The 14,688-nt window shown below is 41.3% G+C and overlaps 1 protein-coding gene across 8 annotated transcripts; it reads left to right on the plus strand.

The window, feature by feature from the left end:
• The first annotated feature begins 1,334 nt into the window (after positions 1 to 1,334).
• LOC131245242 (uncharacterized) lies at positions 1,335 to 10,931 on the plus strand. Of its 8 annotated transcripts, XR_009170811.1 has the most exons (5): positions 1,459 to 1,773; positions 7,097 to 7,206; positions 10,082 to 10,215; positions 10,449 to 10,655; positions 10,814 to 10,931. XR_009170811.1 is itself a non-coding variant. In XM_058244557.1 (3 exons), exons 2-3 carry the CDS (start codon positions 1,585 to 1,587, stop codon positions 7,169 to 7,171), a joined length of 264 nt encoding a protein of 87 aa, XP_058100540.1. In that variant the 5' UTR covers positions 1,335 to 1,452; positions 1,559 to 1,584; the 3' UTR covers positions 7,172 to 7,382. The 8 variants fall into 8 exon arrangements, 6 of the variants coding, with proteins under 6 accessions (XP_058100540.1, XP_058100544.1, XP_058100545.1 ...); XR_009170810.1 differs by having other exon boundaries at positions 10,449 to 10,931; XM_058244557.1 differs by lacking the exons at positions 10,082 to 10,215; positions 10,449 to 10,655; positions 10,814 to 10,931 and adding an exon at positions 1,335 to 1,452 and having other exon boundaries at positions 1,559 to 1,773; positions 7,097 to 7,382.
• The last annotated feature ends 3,757 nt before the right edge of the window (positions 10,932 to 14,688 follow it).

The raw sequence follows: 14,688 nt of genomic DNA on the forward strand, positions 1-14,688 counted from the left end.
CAAGACTCCAGTGCGCCGCAACAAGTGGATTTAGAGGTTTTAGGCACGATTTCATGCTGTTCCCTCTGGTGTGGCCCACAAGATTTTCGGGATCAGCGTAATTTTTGGACACCAGGACAGACTTGAGGCTCCACGCATGATGGACGGAGTGGATGCATAACACATCAGAGTGGGGTCCACAATCCACGTTACTGGATAATTCTCCTTTAGGGCGGTAAAACTGGGGGCTGTGGAGGAGTGATCTAGACCGTTTTTATTTTACACGCAATCACACCCCACACACACGCGCTCACACCACAATGGGTACTCGAACCCATGCTTTCGTCTACCACCCAGGCATGAGAAAGAACCCTGATCCAGACCGTTGATCTGGAGAGATTCCACTGTAGATGTACTATGCCTGAAACATATCCTCGAGGCGATAATCCCAACTTTCGTTACCGGTCTGCCAGTAAACAAAAAACACGATAACACAACAACGTGATGCCTCAATTGATAAAAAAGAATGGCCAAAGTTTAGATGGATAGGATCTTCTGCTGGGTACATATCCGCTAATGCACACGCAACCACATGTTCCAAGGTCTCAATCGGTGAAATATTCTAAGCCATCCATCAGAAGGGTAGCTACCACGTAGATTCCCAAGATTCAAGTCAGTCCACCATATTTAACTGACTAAACGTACGGTTGTGAAAAATTGGCCGAAGTTTTCTAACCCGTCCACTTGTTTCTAATATCATTGAATATCTACTAAGTCGACCACCTCTATATTCGAGAAATAGCGCCTGCAGGGTGTGTTCGACCTGATGGATGGCTTGGATATTTCACCTGCCTGCCACGATGGCAAATGTGCTGGCGTATACATTAGCTGACTTGTACACGCGTGTGGGCTTAGAGGTATACCTGTGCCGGGGGCTGTGTGGGGCTCACCAAGATGTCCATGACAAATCCACTCCGTCCATCTGTTTTTAAAGACCAGAATAGATAGGAATCTAGAAAGCAGGCATATCCAAGACTCATGTGAGCCATACGACATGAAACAGTGGGGATTGAACGCCTTGGGTTGACAGAAGTTTCGTATCAGGATGATATTGTTCCTACAGTCTATCTGAGTGGTAATGACCATATTAACGGTTTGGATGGCATATAAAAATCATGGTCAGTTCCAGTTCCAGTTCTAGGAAGGTTTCAACGGTGGAGGTTTTCTTTCCCACTGTTTCGTTTGTAGTGGCTAAACTGAGTTTGGATCTGCCTGATTTTTATAATTCCATCCTACTGTGGTCTTTCAAAACATATGGACGGAGTGGATTTGTCACGAACATCTCCGTGGGCCCCGCACAGCCCCGGGCACAGGTATATCTCTATGCCCGGAGTCACATGCAATCTGGTCTCTCTATCATATGATTCCTCCATAGCTTATATCGTTCGTCCTTGTGGAGACGGCAGATAGGAGGTAAAAGCTCTTGCTCTCTGTCCCACCTCTAAACCCTAATATCCACCGTTCATCATCATCTAATTAGGGTTTTCTTCTCTGTTATTTCATTCTCTGTATTCGAAAGGAGGCGAAAGAAAGAAGAAGAATAGGATGGGCGGAGGTGATCATCATCATGGCCATCCAGCAGATGGGGCCCACGGAGATTTCAGGAACAAGGTATGGAGCATGACGGGTGGGCCATACTGCAGGCCCGTACACTGGAAGCGCAACACGGCGATCGCCATGTTCGGCATCTTCCTTGTCTGCATCCCCATCGCCATGAAATCCGCCGAGCTCGAGGTCTGCTCTTCCCCTCTCTCTCCTTCTCCATTTCCTGCATTCGAAAATTTTAAAACATGCTGAAAATCTCAGCCGTTGATCGTAAATTAGGGCTTGAGAATGTATATATGCGTCTGTCCTCGCTCCAAAGAACTTAATCGTAGTTCAGATCCATTGTAGATACGTTTGAATTGTTGTGTCTGCGTTTTGATTCTCCATTGAATTGAATTTCGGCAAGAGTTACTTTTTCCTATGCCTGGACTTAGAATTCCGAGCATCATGTAGCAATGGTCCGATGATCAGGACCGTCCATGCTCTGGGTGCTACTCTAGATGGGCTGCAGTAAGAATATTGGGCTGAATGGATGGTTTTGATCGTTGATATGTGTAGCTGAATGTGGAGGGTCGAAAAGAAAGTTTCCAATGGCTCACATTCAATTCCACAAATCGAGGGATAAAATCATCCTTTCAGCATAATTGATTAGGCCATATGCCATTCCAAATAGCACTTAGAGGATGAGTGGTTCCAGTTACCGGGCCATCTCTATATTGGGCCACATGGAACAACACCTGCTGGCAATCCTGATCCGCAACATAGGCGAAGGGAACTCTTTTGGTGATTATTAGTTGTTTAAAAGTGGCAATGACGAAAGTTCATGTAATTTATTTTTCTGGTTGAGACCTCTGTGGCTGTTACACATGAAAATTCGTATCAGTCATATAAATCTGTGGCCTGTCTGGAATGCCTGCAAATAGCCTGTCTACCCCAACATGCAAATGAGTCAATAATCACCTTGTCCTCATTTTGGAACATTTTGGAGCAGATTTTTGGAGTGTTCACTACATCCTTCCATCTGAATTTTGATGGATACACTAAATAGTCCGCATTCCCAAGTGCAAATGTGGGGATATGCATAAATGACACCATCTCCATTCTAGGGCACTCATAAACATCCCCTTATTTCACTGATTTCTTAGATTGTTGAATTCTTGAAGATGGACCGGCCCTTTGTTTGATAACTATGGTTAGGTAGATAGATACGAACCTTCCTCCGAGAAATTGTGTGGAACATTTGGTGCATCTTTGAGGATAATTGGGTAATGCCGCAATCAATGATTGAATTCTTAAAGGCAACAGACTGCTGTTGTGGAGAATTTCGGTACCAGCTGGGCTGTGGGCAGTGTGGCTGGAATGTAACAGCAAATCTTTTCATCTTTTTGCGATAAAGCAAGTCTCCCTCGTGTGGTTTTTGTTAAAGCTAAGAGATCCATGGTTGGGCCCAAGTTCAAAGGGGACCATCCAGTGGATAACTGATGCAGGACATGAAATTTAAGTATGAGATGCAATAATTCAGGCTTAGTTCATACCAATTCAAAAACAGTTACACAAATTCCACATCCCACATGACAATCCAAATCATTCAATTAAAAAGGGGAATCTATGTGGGTCCAGGCCGACACAGGCTAGGACTGGACCAATAAAAATTATAAACCAAACGATGTTAAAGGGAAATAGAAATTAACCACACATGCATAAAAATCAGTCCCTAATCCAAGAGATTTCCCAATTTCAATTCAAGGAACTTTAGGGTGAAAAAAATGGGCAAATAAATTAGGGCTAATGCAAACTAAGGCTAGGGTTTAGGAAATATGAATGAAAAGAGGAAAACCTGACTCAGAGAAAAGCTCCTGCATGCAGATGGTGACCTGGGGTTGACGCATGTGCGTGGGTGGGCTGACCGTACGTGTGATGGAAGCCTGCCTCTCCAAAGTGACACCTAGGCCTTGGTCGGCCAGGGGAGACCTCCAATCCCTCCAAGTTTGACGACGATCCCACATAAGGTCGAGGCATAGTGCTCTGCCAAAGTTTTAGCCCTCCTACAGGTCCATATTTTGGAAACTGGCTGTAGAGGGAATGAATAGCTGCAAACGTTGAGAAATTCAAAGCAATAATGATGATAGAAGATGAGAGATATGGATGGAAGAGGATAGGGGTGGATGGGGATAAATGTGGCTTTACACCAAGATAGTTAGCCCTTCGAAGAAGGGAGGGCTTAACACTCACTTTTGAATTCTTCCATAACTCACAAAGAGAGCAGAAAAATAAAGCAGGAATTTTTATTAAACTTGAATGAATGAAAAGAACTACAATGGGTGCCTATTTATAAGGAAAATCCTATACTCCAAAACTCGCACCATTTAAAAACATATTACTTGGCAGTGAAGTAAACTAAAATAAAAATAAAACAAAGAAATCCAAAGCGTTCATAATGTTCTAAATAATAACAATAAGCAAAACCTAAAATATGACATCAATCTGACGAGTGGGCCATGATCATGAGATCCCATGATGGGCTTTTCTTGACTATCGGGCCCACCCTTTTGAACCAAAACTTCGTCTTCTAGCTAGAAGGCCCTCCCTGGACGTTGTTGTCGAGCCAGATCGATGGCGGGGCCCTCCTTCTGTGTACGTACGTGCATAGTGGGGTGGTGTGTGTGCGCGTGTGCGCATGATGTCCCCATCAATAACCTTAGGGGTTTCTTTCCTTGATGTTTGTGGGATGACTGCTTGTCATGCGGTTGCATCTTTTTGGCTTTTTCAATAAAATTATCAGCACCTTGAGAGGGGGGCATAAAAAAAAGAAGAAGAAGAGGTAGATACTAGATTCAGCAAAGTCTAAGAACAGTGTTTTAAACAGCAGTAGTGTGTTGCATAGCGTTTGGCCCTCTGTAGCGTGTAGCATAAATAGCATAGCGTGTAGCTTACTTCTATTTTTTAATTTTAAAATAGGAAAAATATGATAATTAGTGTGAAAAAAGCAAAAAATATAAAAATGCCCAACAAATGATTAATTTTTTCAAGTATAAGCATGTTCAAACAAGTCATTAATTATTTTTTATCAAAAGCTAATCTATATAAATAAAGTTATTAAAAAAACCAATAATCAAATAATTATCGCATCAACAACTTTCAAAGAAAACCACTTTAATTAATAATGTCTAATTGAAACCATAAGTCACAACTCACAGGTATGAAAAGAAATAAAAATCCCAGAGGTTAAGAGGGGTTTTTGAAAACCCTCTTTCGAAACTTCTTTCTTTTGAGTCTTAAAGGTTTTTTAGTGTGTGAGTTTCATACTAACTTTAACAAAGGATCACCACCATTTTAAATGAAAGTAAACATAAAAAGATTTGGTTTTAACTTTACATTTTAAGTTTTTATTTATCTATTTATTTAAATTTTAATATGCGAGTTTTACACCATTTTTAAAAAACAAAACTTAAAAAAAATACATTGTAGTGTATGCTACAAATGCTACATGCTACGTAGCTGTAACGTATATTACATGGTATTTATGCTATTTAGCTATACTACGTAGTGCTACGGCTACGCTACGAGCGCTATTTGAAACAGTCTAAGAATATCAAGAAACAAGCTCATTGCAGACCTCATGCTCACAATCTCCCTGAATGGATTTTCTAGGTGAGGCTACTGTAGTGCTTATACATGGATGCAGCTGAAACAGTGGGAGATATTCAATATCATTTCATGGGGAGCAGCAAGTTGGAAGGCAATTTAGATCTAATGGCTGTGGAAATGAAGACAAAGTCATTCTTCTATATATTTATAAATAAATTAATTAACAAAAGAAAAGAGTAGTTATTCTTTGTTATATTGAGTTAAGTGGTCACATGGATGCTATGTAGGGTGCCTTTGGATTTGGCTAAAATAAATGGGTAGAAGAAGTCAGAACGGATGTACTGGAGGAATGGATGGTTTGCTGACTGTCTGGGTGGACTCGAAAACCAGGACCACATTCTGCAAGATATCGTTTTATCATTTCTTCAGGTGTTGATCACTGTCCTTTACATTTCAAGGCCTAATTCGTGTGGAAAGGTATCCTGGCTCCTCGCCTTTCCAAGGGCATCCAAATGTACCATCAACTAAAATGCTTCCTTTGTGATGCAGCAAAACTGTTAGGACCTCTTTGGGTCATGGCTCATAGCCAATATTGGGTTTACCAAATCCAGATCATGGTGACACCATGGGTGGGCCTGATCATAGGGTTCTGGCAGAGGTTCCATAAGAGGCTTCTAATGGTATCATGCCCCGCTCTTTGTCTCACAACGTGGTCTTCTTTCTGTATGTCTTTTCCTGTCCCAAAACCTTGTGCAGTCCAGTTTGCCCAAAATTCCTCATTGCATCAATTACATTTTCTAGTAGCCACTATTAGATGCTTTTACACATTCATTAGATGGAGAAACCTTCTGCACCTAGCTTCTGGGACATTACAGTTCACATTAGCATAGTTAGTTTTTTATCCCCCTTCTAATAAAGTGAAGTTCTACTCAAAAGATGCCTGAGGTGCTGGGCATCACGTGCAGAGTCGGGTGCAATTTTCTTTTTTAATGTATTTTATATCATACATGGTAGATATAGATCCATATTGATTTTTTAAAATAATTTTAGATTCACAACTAAAGTTAATGCAATGAAATATAACTAATTTCGAAGTTATTATGCATGTAAGACAGTTAGACACCATTCCCTGAAAGTCACATCTACTCAAACATTCTAACGAGTCAGTTAATCATCCTGGTTAAAACATTTAAGTTCTACAAAACCATTACAGGAATCAAATCATAATTCAAAATTATTCTAATTCAACAAACGATGATTACGAGTCTATGGCCATTAAAATGGAATCAAATCATACTCATATTGTAGAAAACCAAATCTAAAAACTAAGGCAATTAAGCAAGTTGTATATCGAACCATCTATTCATCAAACTATTAATCAAATCCACCAATCCACCAAACCATCCAACTTAAATGATCTTAAAACACTAGTAGAAGAAAGAAGTCAACATGAACAAGATTTCATTAGTTTATGAAAATCTAAGAATTTTGGAAGAGGGGTATTTCCCATATACCTTAGCTCTGATCCGAAATAAAGGGGGAAAAGTGCTTGCTTATATGATTCCTACTAAGTGTTTGCAATTGGTGTTATAATGTATAAAATACCCCTTATTTGAGGTGCCTGTGCAAGGGTACTGATCTGCCTTTTCTTGTGTTGCACTCGGGTGCCTGCCTGGGAAGAGATTTGCAACAATGCACCTAAGAGAACTTGGGTTGTTTTCTTGCCTAGGGCCCAGGCGAAGTGCATATGGCCTAATCACCAGATGCATGTGCAGTGCACCTAGCTCGCCTTTAACTACACTAGTATACATTTGTTTGATCATTAACTAGTGGTAATACTATAAAGATTTATGATGGCTATACACATGAGCTTTTGTTGAGTTTGTCACTTTGTTGGAGAGCTAATGATGAATTCTTTTTGCAGCAACGGCCACATCATCCTGTTCGCCCAATTCCTTCGCAGCTTTGGTGCAAAAATTTTGGGAAAAAGGAATATTGATATACCTTTTCTTTTATATTAGTGCATCCATCTTGGTGAGTGCTTGTGATTTCCGTTTGTCAAGTATTCCATGTATGTGTTTGTTGAATAAGCTTCAGTTGATGGCCGGTCGGTCGCAAACATTTGAATTGGTGCTCCACTTGAACATCTCTTGCTTCTTTGCCTGTCATTTGGATTGCAATAAATTATGCAATGGTGAATAGTTGGTCTATGTTAGCCACATGCAGTACTTAGGACACCAACTCAAATATCTATTTTTATCAACACCAGCAACATGCATTACCATGTGATGTTAGGTTCCTATGCCAGCATTCACTAATATACTGGCTGATTATAGCGTGTGGGACCATGTGACAATTAACCTGAGTATCCACACAGTTTCCTTGGGTTTTTTCTGTATAAGTGGCAACATGGTTTGCTGATCCAAACCTTTGTTCTCTTGGGCTCCAATGCATGTGTGCCCTACTTCTTAAATGCCCAACATCAGAAATAGGGCTGTTAATGGGTACCCGGACCCGCAGGTACTGGATGGATCTGACGTGATTTTAATGGGCCCAAGTCCCCTTTCTTGGACCCATAGGAAATTGGATCTGGTCAGGTTTGGGTCTCACCTTTTGTCCTGGTTAAAAATAGGGTTCAATCAGGTCCATCAATTTGGACCTGGTTAAATAGGGATCTGACCTGATTTTAATGGGCCCAAGTCCCCTTTCTTGGACCCATAGGAAATTGGATCTGGTCAGGTTTGGGTCTCACCTTTTGTCCTGGTTAAAAATAGGGTTCAATCAGGTCCATCAATTTGGACCTGGTTAAATAGGGTTCGGTTGGGTCGAATCGGCTCTGGTTAGCAATGTCCCCACCTTCATGAGGATGTTAGCAACATCCCCAAATGTTTTAAATGGCACACTTAGTGCCATATTGTTGATCCGAACCGTTCATTCATTCATACCACTAGGAGCAGACCATGGTCAAAAATCATTCCAATCAGTTGATCCTAAGCTTCCTCATCAATGGCATGAAAATGGACTGTTAAGATTGACTGGAGAAACAAAATAGGTCCAATCATCATCTTGAAGCTTCTAGTAGATCCTACTTTGGATTTATTATGATTCTAAAGTAACTCTTTGATTTGAGGATTCTAACCATGTGATTTATGGCTCGTAAACAACACAGTTGTAAGAAATTAGTCCCATTCAAAGAGGATTAGGATCATCCGATCAGCTTGATTCTTGCACCATGGCTTGCTCCTAGTTGTTTGAATGAATGAATTCTTCAGATCGATGATAGGGCAGCCTATGTGCTGTTTAAAAGTTTGGGGACGTTGCTAACATCACCAAGAAGGTGGTGACATTGCTATTGTCCCCATGAGATTGAAAGCTGCCCCCATTTAATTCTGTATGGTTTCTGCACTTTTAACATCACTTCTACCTTTGCTAGCTTGTGGTCATCTTGCCTGCATTTAACAGTCACTCCAATTAGCAAACGTTCATCTGTTCCCCTAGCCACAATCAGGTAATGATCAACGAGATGGTATTCAAAAATAGCTTATTCTTCCACTGTTCATTTAGCCAAGCTGTGGAGGGGAAATCCTAGGCTCAAGTCCTGGCATGCATCAGTTGCTGTCTTGCGGCTCTTGCCTGCAGTGATATGTAATCCATAGAATTTCAGTTGCTTAAAAAAAAAAAAAGAAATAAACAAGAAAGAAAGAAAGAAAGAAAGAAAGAAAGAAGGTAATCCATAGAAAATAATGGCCTACTCAAAGATCAGAACTTGAACGACAAACTGATCATGCTCAGATAGTTGCGAAGGTTGTTCACAAATTAGAAATCCGATGCAACCTAGGATTGGGCCCATGATTCGTCCAATCTGTCAAGTGGGATCCACAGTCTATCCAACCAGTGAAGTGACCACACAATCTTTTTTATCAAAGATTTTGGCCCTATGATCTGTTTGATTAGTGATCTGGGCCACATTCTGTCTGGAGAGTTTTGTGGGTCTGTGATTGTGGTCCAGTAGAGACCTATGGGACTACAGGCTGGTCCTATCAGTTAGAGGACCCAGGAGTAAACCATGGTCCTACAAGTCCATAGCGTCAGATCCTTACTCTTGCTCCGGTGGTAGACTCTCAGGAGTTTCAACACCTGGTCAAGGGTTCAAGTATCCATGGGTGGTGAAATCCCACTACGGCGTGAGTGTATGTGCGTGTGTTTAAAAAAAAAAAAAGTCCATAGGGTCAAAGTATTGGGGTCCTTAATTTCATAAGTTATTATTGAACTAGATATTAATGTTTCGAAAGAAAAAGGAAAGAAAAACAAAAAAGAGTTGAGAGTCAGTGACTGCAAGTTTCCCCTTAGTATTTTGGTCTCATTTTTATTTTTTTTTCCTGACCCTTTTAGGTACCAAATGATGTTCTAATGACCTGAAATCGGTCCTGTTTGAAAGCCTATTGAGTTAGCTGTCATAGTAGCCCAAGATCATGCATCCTCTCATGAATTAAGCGAGTTTTGAGCCATTTACAGAAGTAACAGATGGTCATCACAGGATTTTACAAAATTTAGGCACTTTTGGTATTTTATTGAATAGACAGCTAGGGTTGGAATTAATGAATAGCAATGATTATATTTGGTTTCCTTTTGCTTCTAGAAAAGTATATATAGTTGCAAACACACTTTCATGAATGGTTGAATGACAAATTGAGGTTTTTACAAATGGAGAGAAATCCTCTTTATTTGGTTAGTGATTCCTCAAAATCTATCGGTTGAAATATCCAATGATGTAGTAATTTATTTTCAAGAATATTTCATTATCTATTCTCAAAGTATTTGAGATTGAGACTGGGGGCTAAATGTAACCATCCAATGGGTCATCATCCTGTGTCAAAAGCCAAGCAGGCGCTAATGCTTTTTTGGGTAGGGCTGTAAGGAACAGATGCCTAGCTTGGGATGAAGGGGGAACCGGATACTGCATTCACGCAGCAGCTTACAGTGTTTGCCCGTGTAAGGGTGGATCAAAGCCTCTGACTTGTTACCTTCTCCTCCCACTACCCGGTATGATTTTCTGTATTTTTACAGTTTTACGTTTCTCCAAAGAAAATTTGAAGAGCCACTTAGATGAAAGCTACTGACAGAAACCTGTGCTCGACATCATTCTTATCGTTTCTCCTTATTTTGCCAGAGTCTGCCCATGTGTATCTTTTTCAGAGAATGACATAACATTGGCAGCTATATTTATAAAAGCCGAAAGTTGGGGTATACATATAGTAAAACTAACCATAAAACAGACTATCTGTGTTTCATGCAGACAATAAATTTTGAGGTGCTCAAATAATGTAAACCTAGGACCTCTACTTTGATCCTCTAGTTGAGTTGCAAGTGTGGCCCGGTGCCTCAACCATGAGGTTGCTCGGTTCAGTCCCAGCTCACCTATCAAAAGAAAATGCAGTTTAGCATCTTCTACAGATAAATCTATCTCATGGCCTCCTTGTTAGGTATTACTAATCGGAAATTGCTCCTATTTCTACTACGCCAAAGAACTGCTGAATGTTTAGGTGTCTGTGGATGTTCCATGCGTATCTTTTTTATTTTATTTTTTAGTCATATCTTTGTTTTACTGCTGTCCATGTGTGAGCTCCGAGCTTTCTATCAGGTGGGTGGTGGGCGAGTCTTTATACGTTCTCCCTTAAAAATATAGCAGTTGTGCTAAGGTGGGCTAGTGCATGAAACTTTTTATCCTTCGCATGAATCTTGACGTGATATTTCAAGCACATGTTAGGTTGTTTTCTCTAAGCGACTGGGCTCCACTGGCACCCACAAGCATTGGCTAGGGAACTCAGGAGTAGCCCCAATAGATAATTAAGGTCAGGGAAAGTAGACATTAGATGATTAGGTCACGTGGCTCCGAGACCCATTAGTAGTTGGTTCCAAGTTGAAGGCCTACATAGACATTGGTGGAAGTAGTAAGAAAAAGATTTGACTAACTATTGATTAGCGGAGGATATGGTCCTTAATAGAGTGGAATGATGGTACAATATTAGTATAGCTGACTCCAATTAGTTTGGATAAGGTTTAGATGATGGTGATGGTGACGGCGATGTTGTGTTTTGTATAGTGTGGCCCACCCGAGGAGAAACAGCCCAATCTTTAACCCAAAAGAAAATCTAAACAGTGCTACCCACCTGATGAAAGATCATATTCACAAGTGTTCCATGTCGGGCACCAAGGTTTAAAGTTTCATCCGAAACAGATATGCATAGCCCATCAGCCCATCGGACCTGAAACAGCTCGATGGAGGGGTTATGGGGGTGGTATCAGTGGTGAACAATTCGATATTCGATGCACTGATTTAAAACCTTTGTGGGGCTCAGCCAGCTTATTTCCTCGTTATCTATCTATTTACATGAATTTCTTTTTTGGGTGGAAAGCCAAGCAGCTTATTGTCATCATCATCCATGAGTGACTTGATGCAAGCTGAAAAGTCCCATACTTCTTTAAGAGGGCGGAAAGGAAGATACCACGGTATCCCACTTGCGAAGTGGAGAGAAAGTGTTTTGAATTTGTACCATGATATTTCCTCTTTCTGGGAATATATTTTTTGAGTGGTGGGACAAGGCATTGATAGCCTGGAGCTTGTATGGTGTGTCTGAGCCGCTTGTACGGTGGGTCCTATCGAGCATAGGGCAGGCTTGCCCACTTTCAACAGGCTATCCATACAAGGAATTGATGGACGTTTTAAAAAGTAGCAGCCACTTGTCCAAGTTGATGCGTGGTCCTAGTTGATGAGTTGACCGGCTGGCTTTTTTCTTCCAAGAAATCTACTTGTTGGGCCGAGCAGAGCTGACCGTAACGTATGAAAGGTGAGGATCAATGTATAGACGAGTTATCTATATGCATGTATTTGTACGCCAGCTTTTCGGCAGGGTTGGCTTTGATTATGGTCCATCCAGTGTGGCCCACTGGGTGAATGGTCAGGGAGCTCCACGGTATATTCTAACAAGAATCGATATTTTAAAAAAGAAGAAAAGATAATCTAACCAAGAGATGTGATCCGGTACTGCCGAGCAGCCTTTCTTTTTCCCGTTATATGTCATATGTAGGCCGTCCGATCCACGCAACTGGTAAGCCACGTCACAGGAGATATCCTGACGTGAAAATCAGGCTGATCCATTGATTAGACAGGGCAAACCTATATGAAGGGTTAGATCATCGGCTGTTCGTTGATTTCAATGGTGTGGCCCACCTGATATTATCTGGGTCTGATTTATATGTCAGGTGTAGGATGATACTGTTCATCGATTTCGTGCGGCTCTGATGTCCCACACGTGAAATATTGGCGGAAAAAATGTGCGGCACAGTAGCATCTGATCAATTTTCCGAAGAGAAGTTGCGCGCATCTAATAAAAAAGCGGAATTGCATGATCCCTGAGGAAAGCTGATGGGATGGCTGAGATCTTCGAATCTGAGAAAATTCTTGGGAATGGCTCATCTATGGGTCCAATCAGATTAACGGTCCGGGCACAGAACTATAGGTCTGGTGTCCCCTCTTAAGAAAGAGATAAATGTCGATATTCTGTGATGGATGATGATATAAATTGTCCACATCATGGATTACGTTTTAGATGTGTCATGGATAAAAAGCTAAGCGTATTTGATTACCTGATTATCAGATTTGGTGGACATTTATTGGACACTTAAAAAAGAAAAATATACAATGGTCGTGATTAAACAAACAAGTGTCCATGACTAGGAGGTTAGGAATGTTCCACTTTTTAGTCGCCGTCTGTACAATTTAGGAGGGCCTGCGTATCAAGCGTCAAACGCTGTCTAAGTGTCAAATGACTACTACATAAGAGACGTCTATTAGAGGGCAGTGATGATTATCCGACTTGTCACAGGATAAGATCTGGACTCTTCCCAATAAAATACAAACGTAAGATGTCTGTCTTAAGGCTTTCGTAACGTGGGGCCTTGGAGGTAGGGCCTAGTAGATGGGCTGTCCAGATCAATTCCACGATTGAGTGTGTTGTCTCAGAGGCCTTTGTGGGTTTAATGATATTAGTTTATAAAATGGTTGTCATCTCTTGTACGGAAAACATGTCAGCCAAGGGATCGGCGATATGGAACACGTGTGGGCCCCGTTGGAGTATCCCATGTTGAGTCAGGCGTGGTCCACCACTAACGTCGGTGCAGGATCGCGTCACGCACGTCATCAGCAAGTGGGCGGCCCCACGGCACCTTTCTGACCTTTTAAAAATGGAGATTAGCATATTGAATGGTGGAAGTTGACCCAGCTAAAACAATACTCATTGGAATGCTATTTGGAAAGGAACAAGATCCGGTCCGGTCCAACGACCATATGAGTTGACTGAGAGTGGTTTAATGAAGAGGCCAACCCTCTTTGTGGAGAGATCTGTTAGCGCCCATCAGGTGGGCCCCACCGTGAGATGCCCTGGTCCAAGGATAGTCTGAACCACTTATCAAGTTGGCCACACGTGTGTATGAGAAAAATTCAGATGATTAAGAAAATGATTTATCGATTACTCCACATTTCCCCCCTACTACCGCTTGATGGTCCACCGTTCATATAACATGTCTCACTTTAAATGAATCTTATGGTAAATAAATATCTTTGTTTACAGATAATGATAATCTGAGTTAGAAACTGCTTTTCTGGATCTTGGCACGTACAGTGAGTGAGATTTTCTCCATCTGGCCTAGATAAATAGGGGGTGGTCTAGATCATCATGTGGAGGGGCAGAAGGGCCGAGTCTTGGTAGCATGTTGGAATTCGGCCCAATTGAACTATTAAAGAGGGGGCTCGTTCAATGTCACAAACCCCTGTTCGCGCTAAGGGGTAAAAACTAAAAGCCAACCTGGTCTTGGACATAAGTCAGATCCAGTGTTGCCAGATGTTGCGTAGATAAGGAGCTCCGAACCTGGACGAAAGCAGCCAACTTGAAATGTCCTATCACAGGGTTCCACTGTTCGCTCAGGGCTAGCTTCTCACGTTGCTTACAAGAAGATTGCGGAGCTTTTAGGCCAGTTGGCTATTACTTTTATATGCTGAAACTCAGTGTATATACTGCATAGTGCCTTTCAAGTTTTTATTTTATTTTATTTTTTATTTTTATTTTTACACACGCAGAAACTTCTAGCGATGGCAACAGTAGGTATCGCCCGCCCATCAAATAGTTTATTGAATGGCGGTCCAGATTCTTGCTCATGACCCTGAATTGGAGTCGGGTAAATCATCTTTTATACATCATATTTGGGTGTAAGGTGGTGCATCTGCTTCTTTCAAAAAATGGGGGAGCCCAATCAACTACCACGTCCATAACCACCAAGTCTCCACTCAACACGTGTCAGCTTTCACTTAACCCACGTGTGCGAGACACGTGTCAGTTAAGTATTCGCTCGCAAGGAAGAGAAGAAATGGGAAATTAATTAACACTAATAATGATATTATTAAGAGAGAATTATTTAACAATTGGGGGAAAATGTCTAAACATGAACATATACATACAT

Source organism: Magnolia sinica, chromosome 5 (genome assembly GCF_029962835.1).
Source record: "Magnolia sinica isolate HGM2019 chromosome 5, MsV1, whole genome shotgun sequence".
NCBI lineage: Eukaryota > Viridiplantae > Streptophyta > Magnoliopsida > Magnoliales > Magnoliaceae > Magnolia > Magnolia sinica.

Excerpts from the sequence above, each read along its gene's own strand:
- LOC131245242 (XM_058244557.1), top strand. The coding sequence starts at position 1,585 with ATGGGCGGAGGTGATCATCATCATGGCCATCCAGCAGATGGGGCCCAC. Across the intron at positions 1,774-7,096 it reads TGAAATCCGCCGAGCTCGAG|CAACGGCCACATCATCCTGT; the intron begins GTCTGCTCTTCC and ends TTCTTTTTGCAG.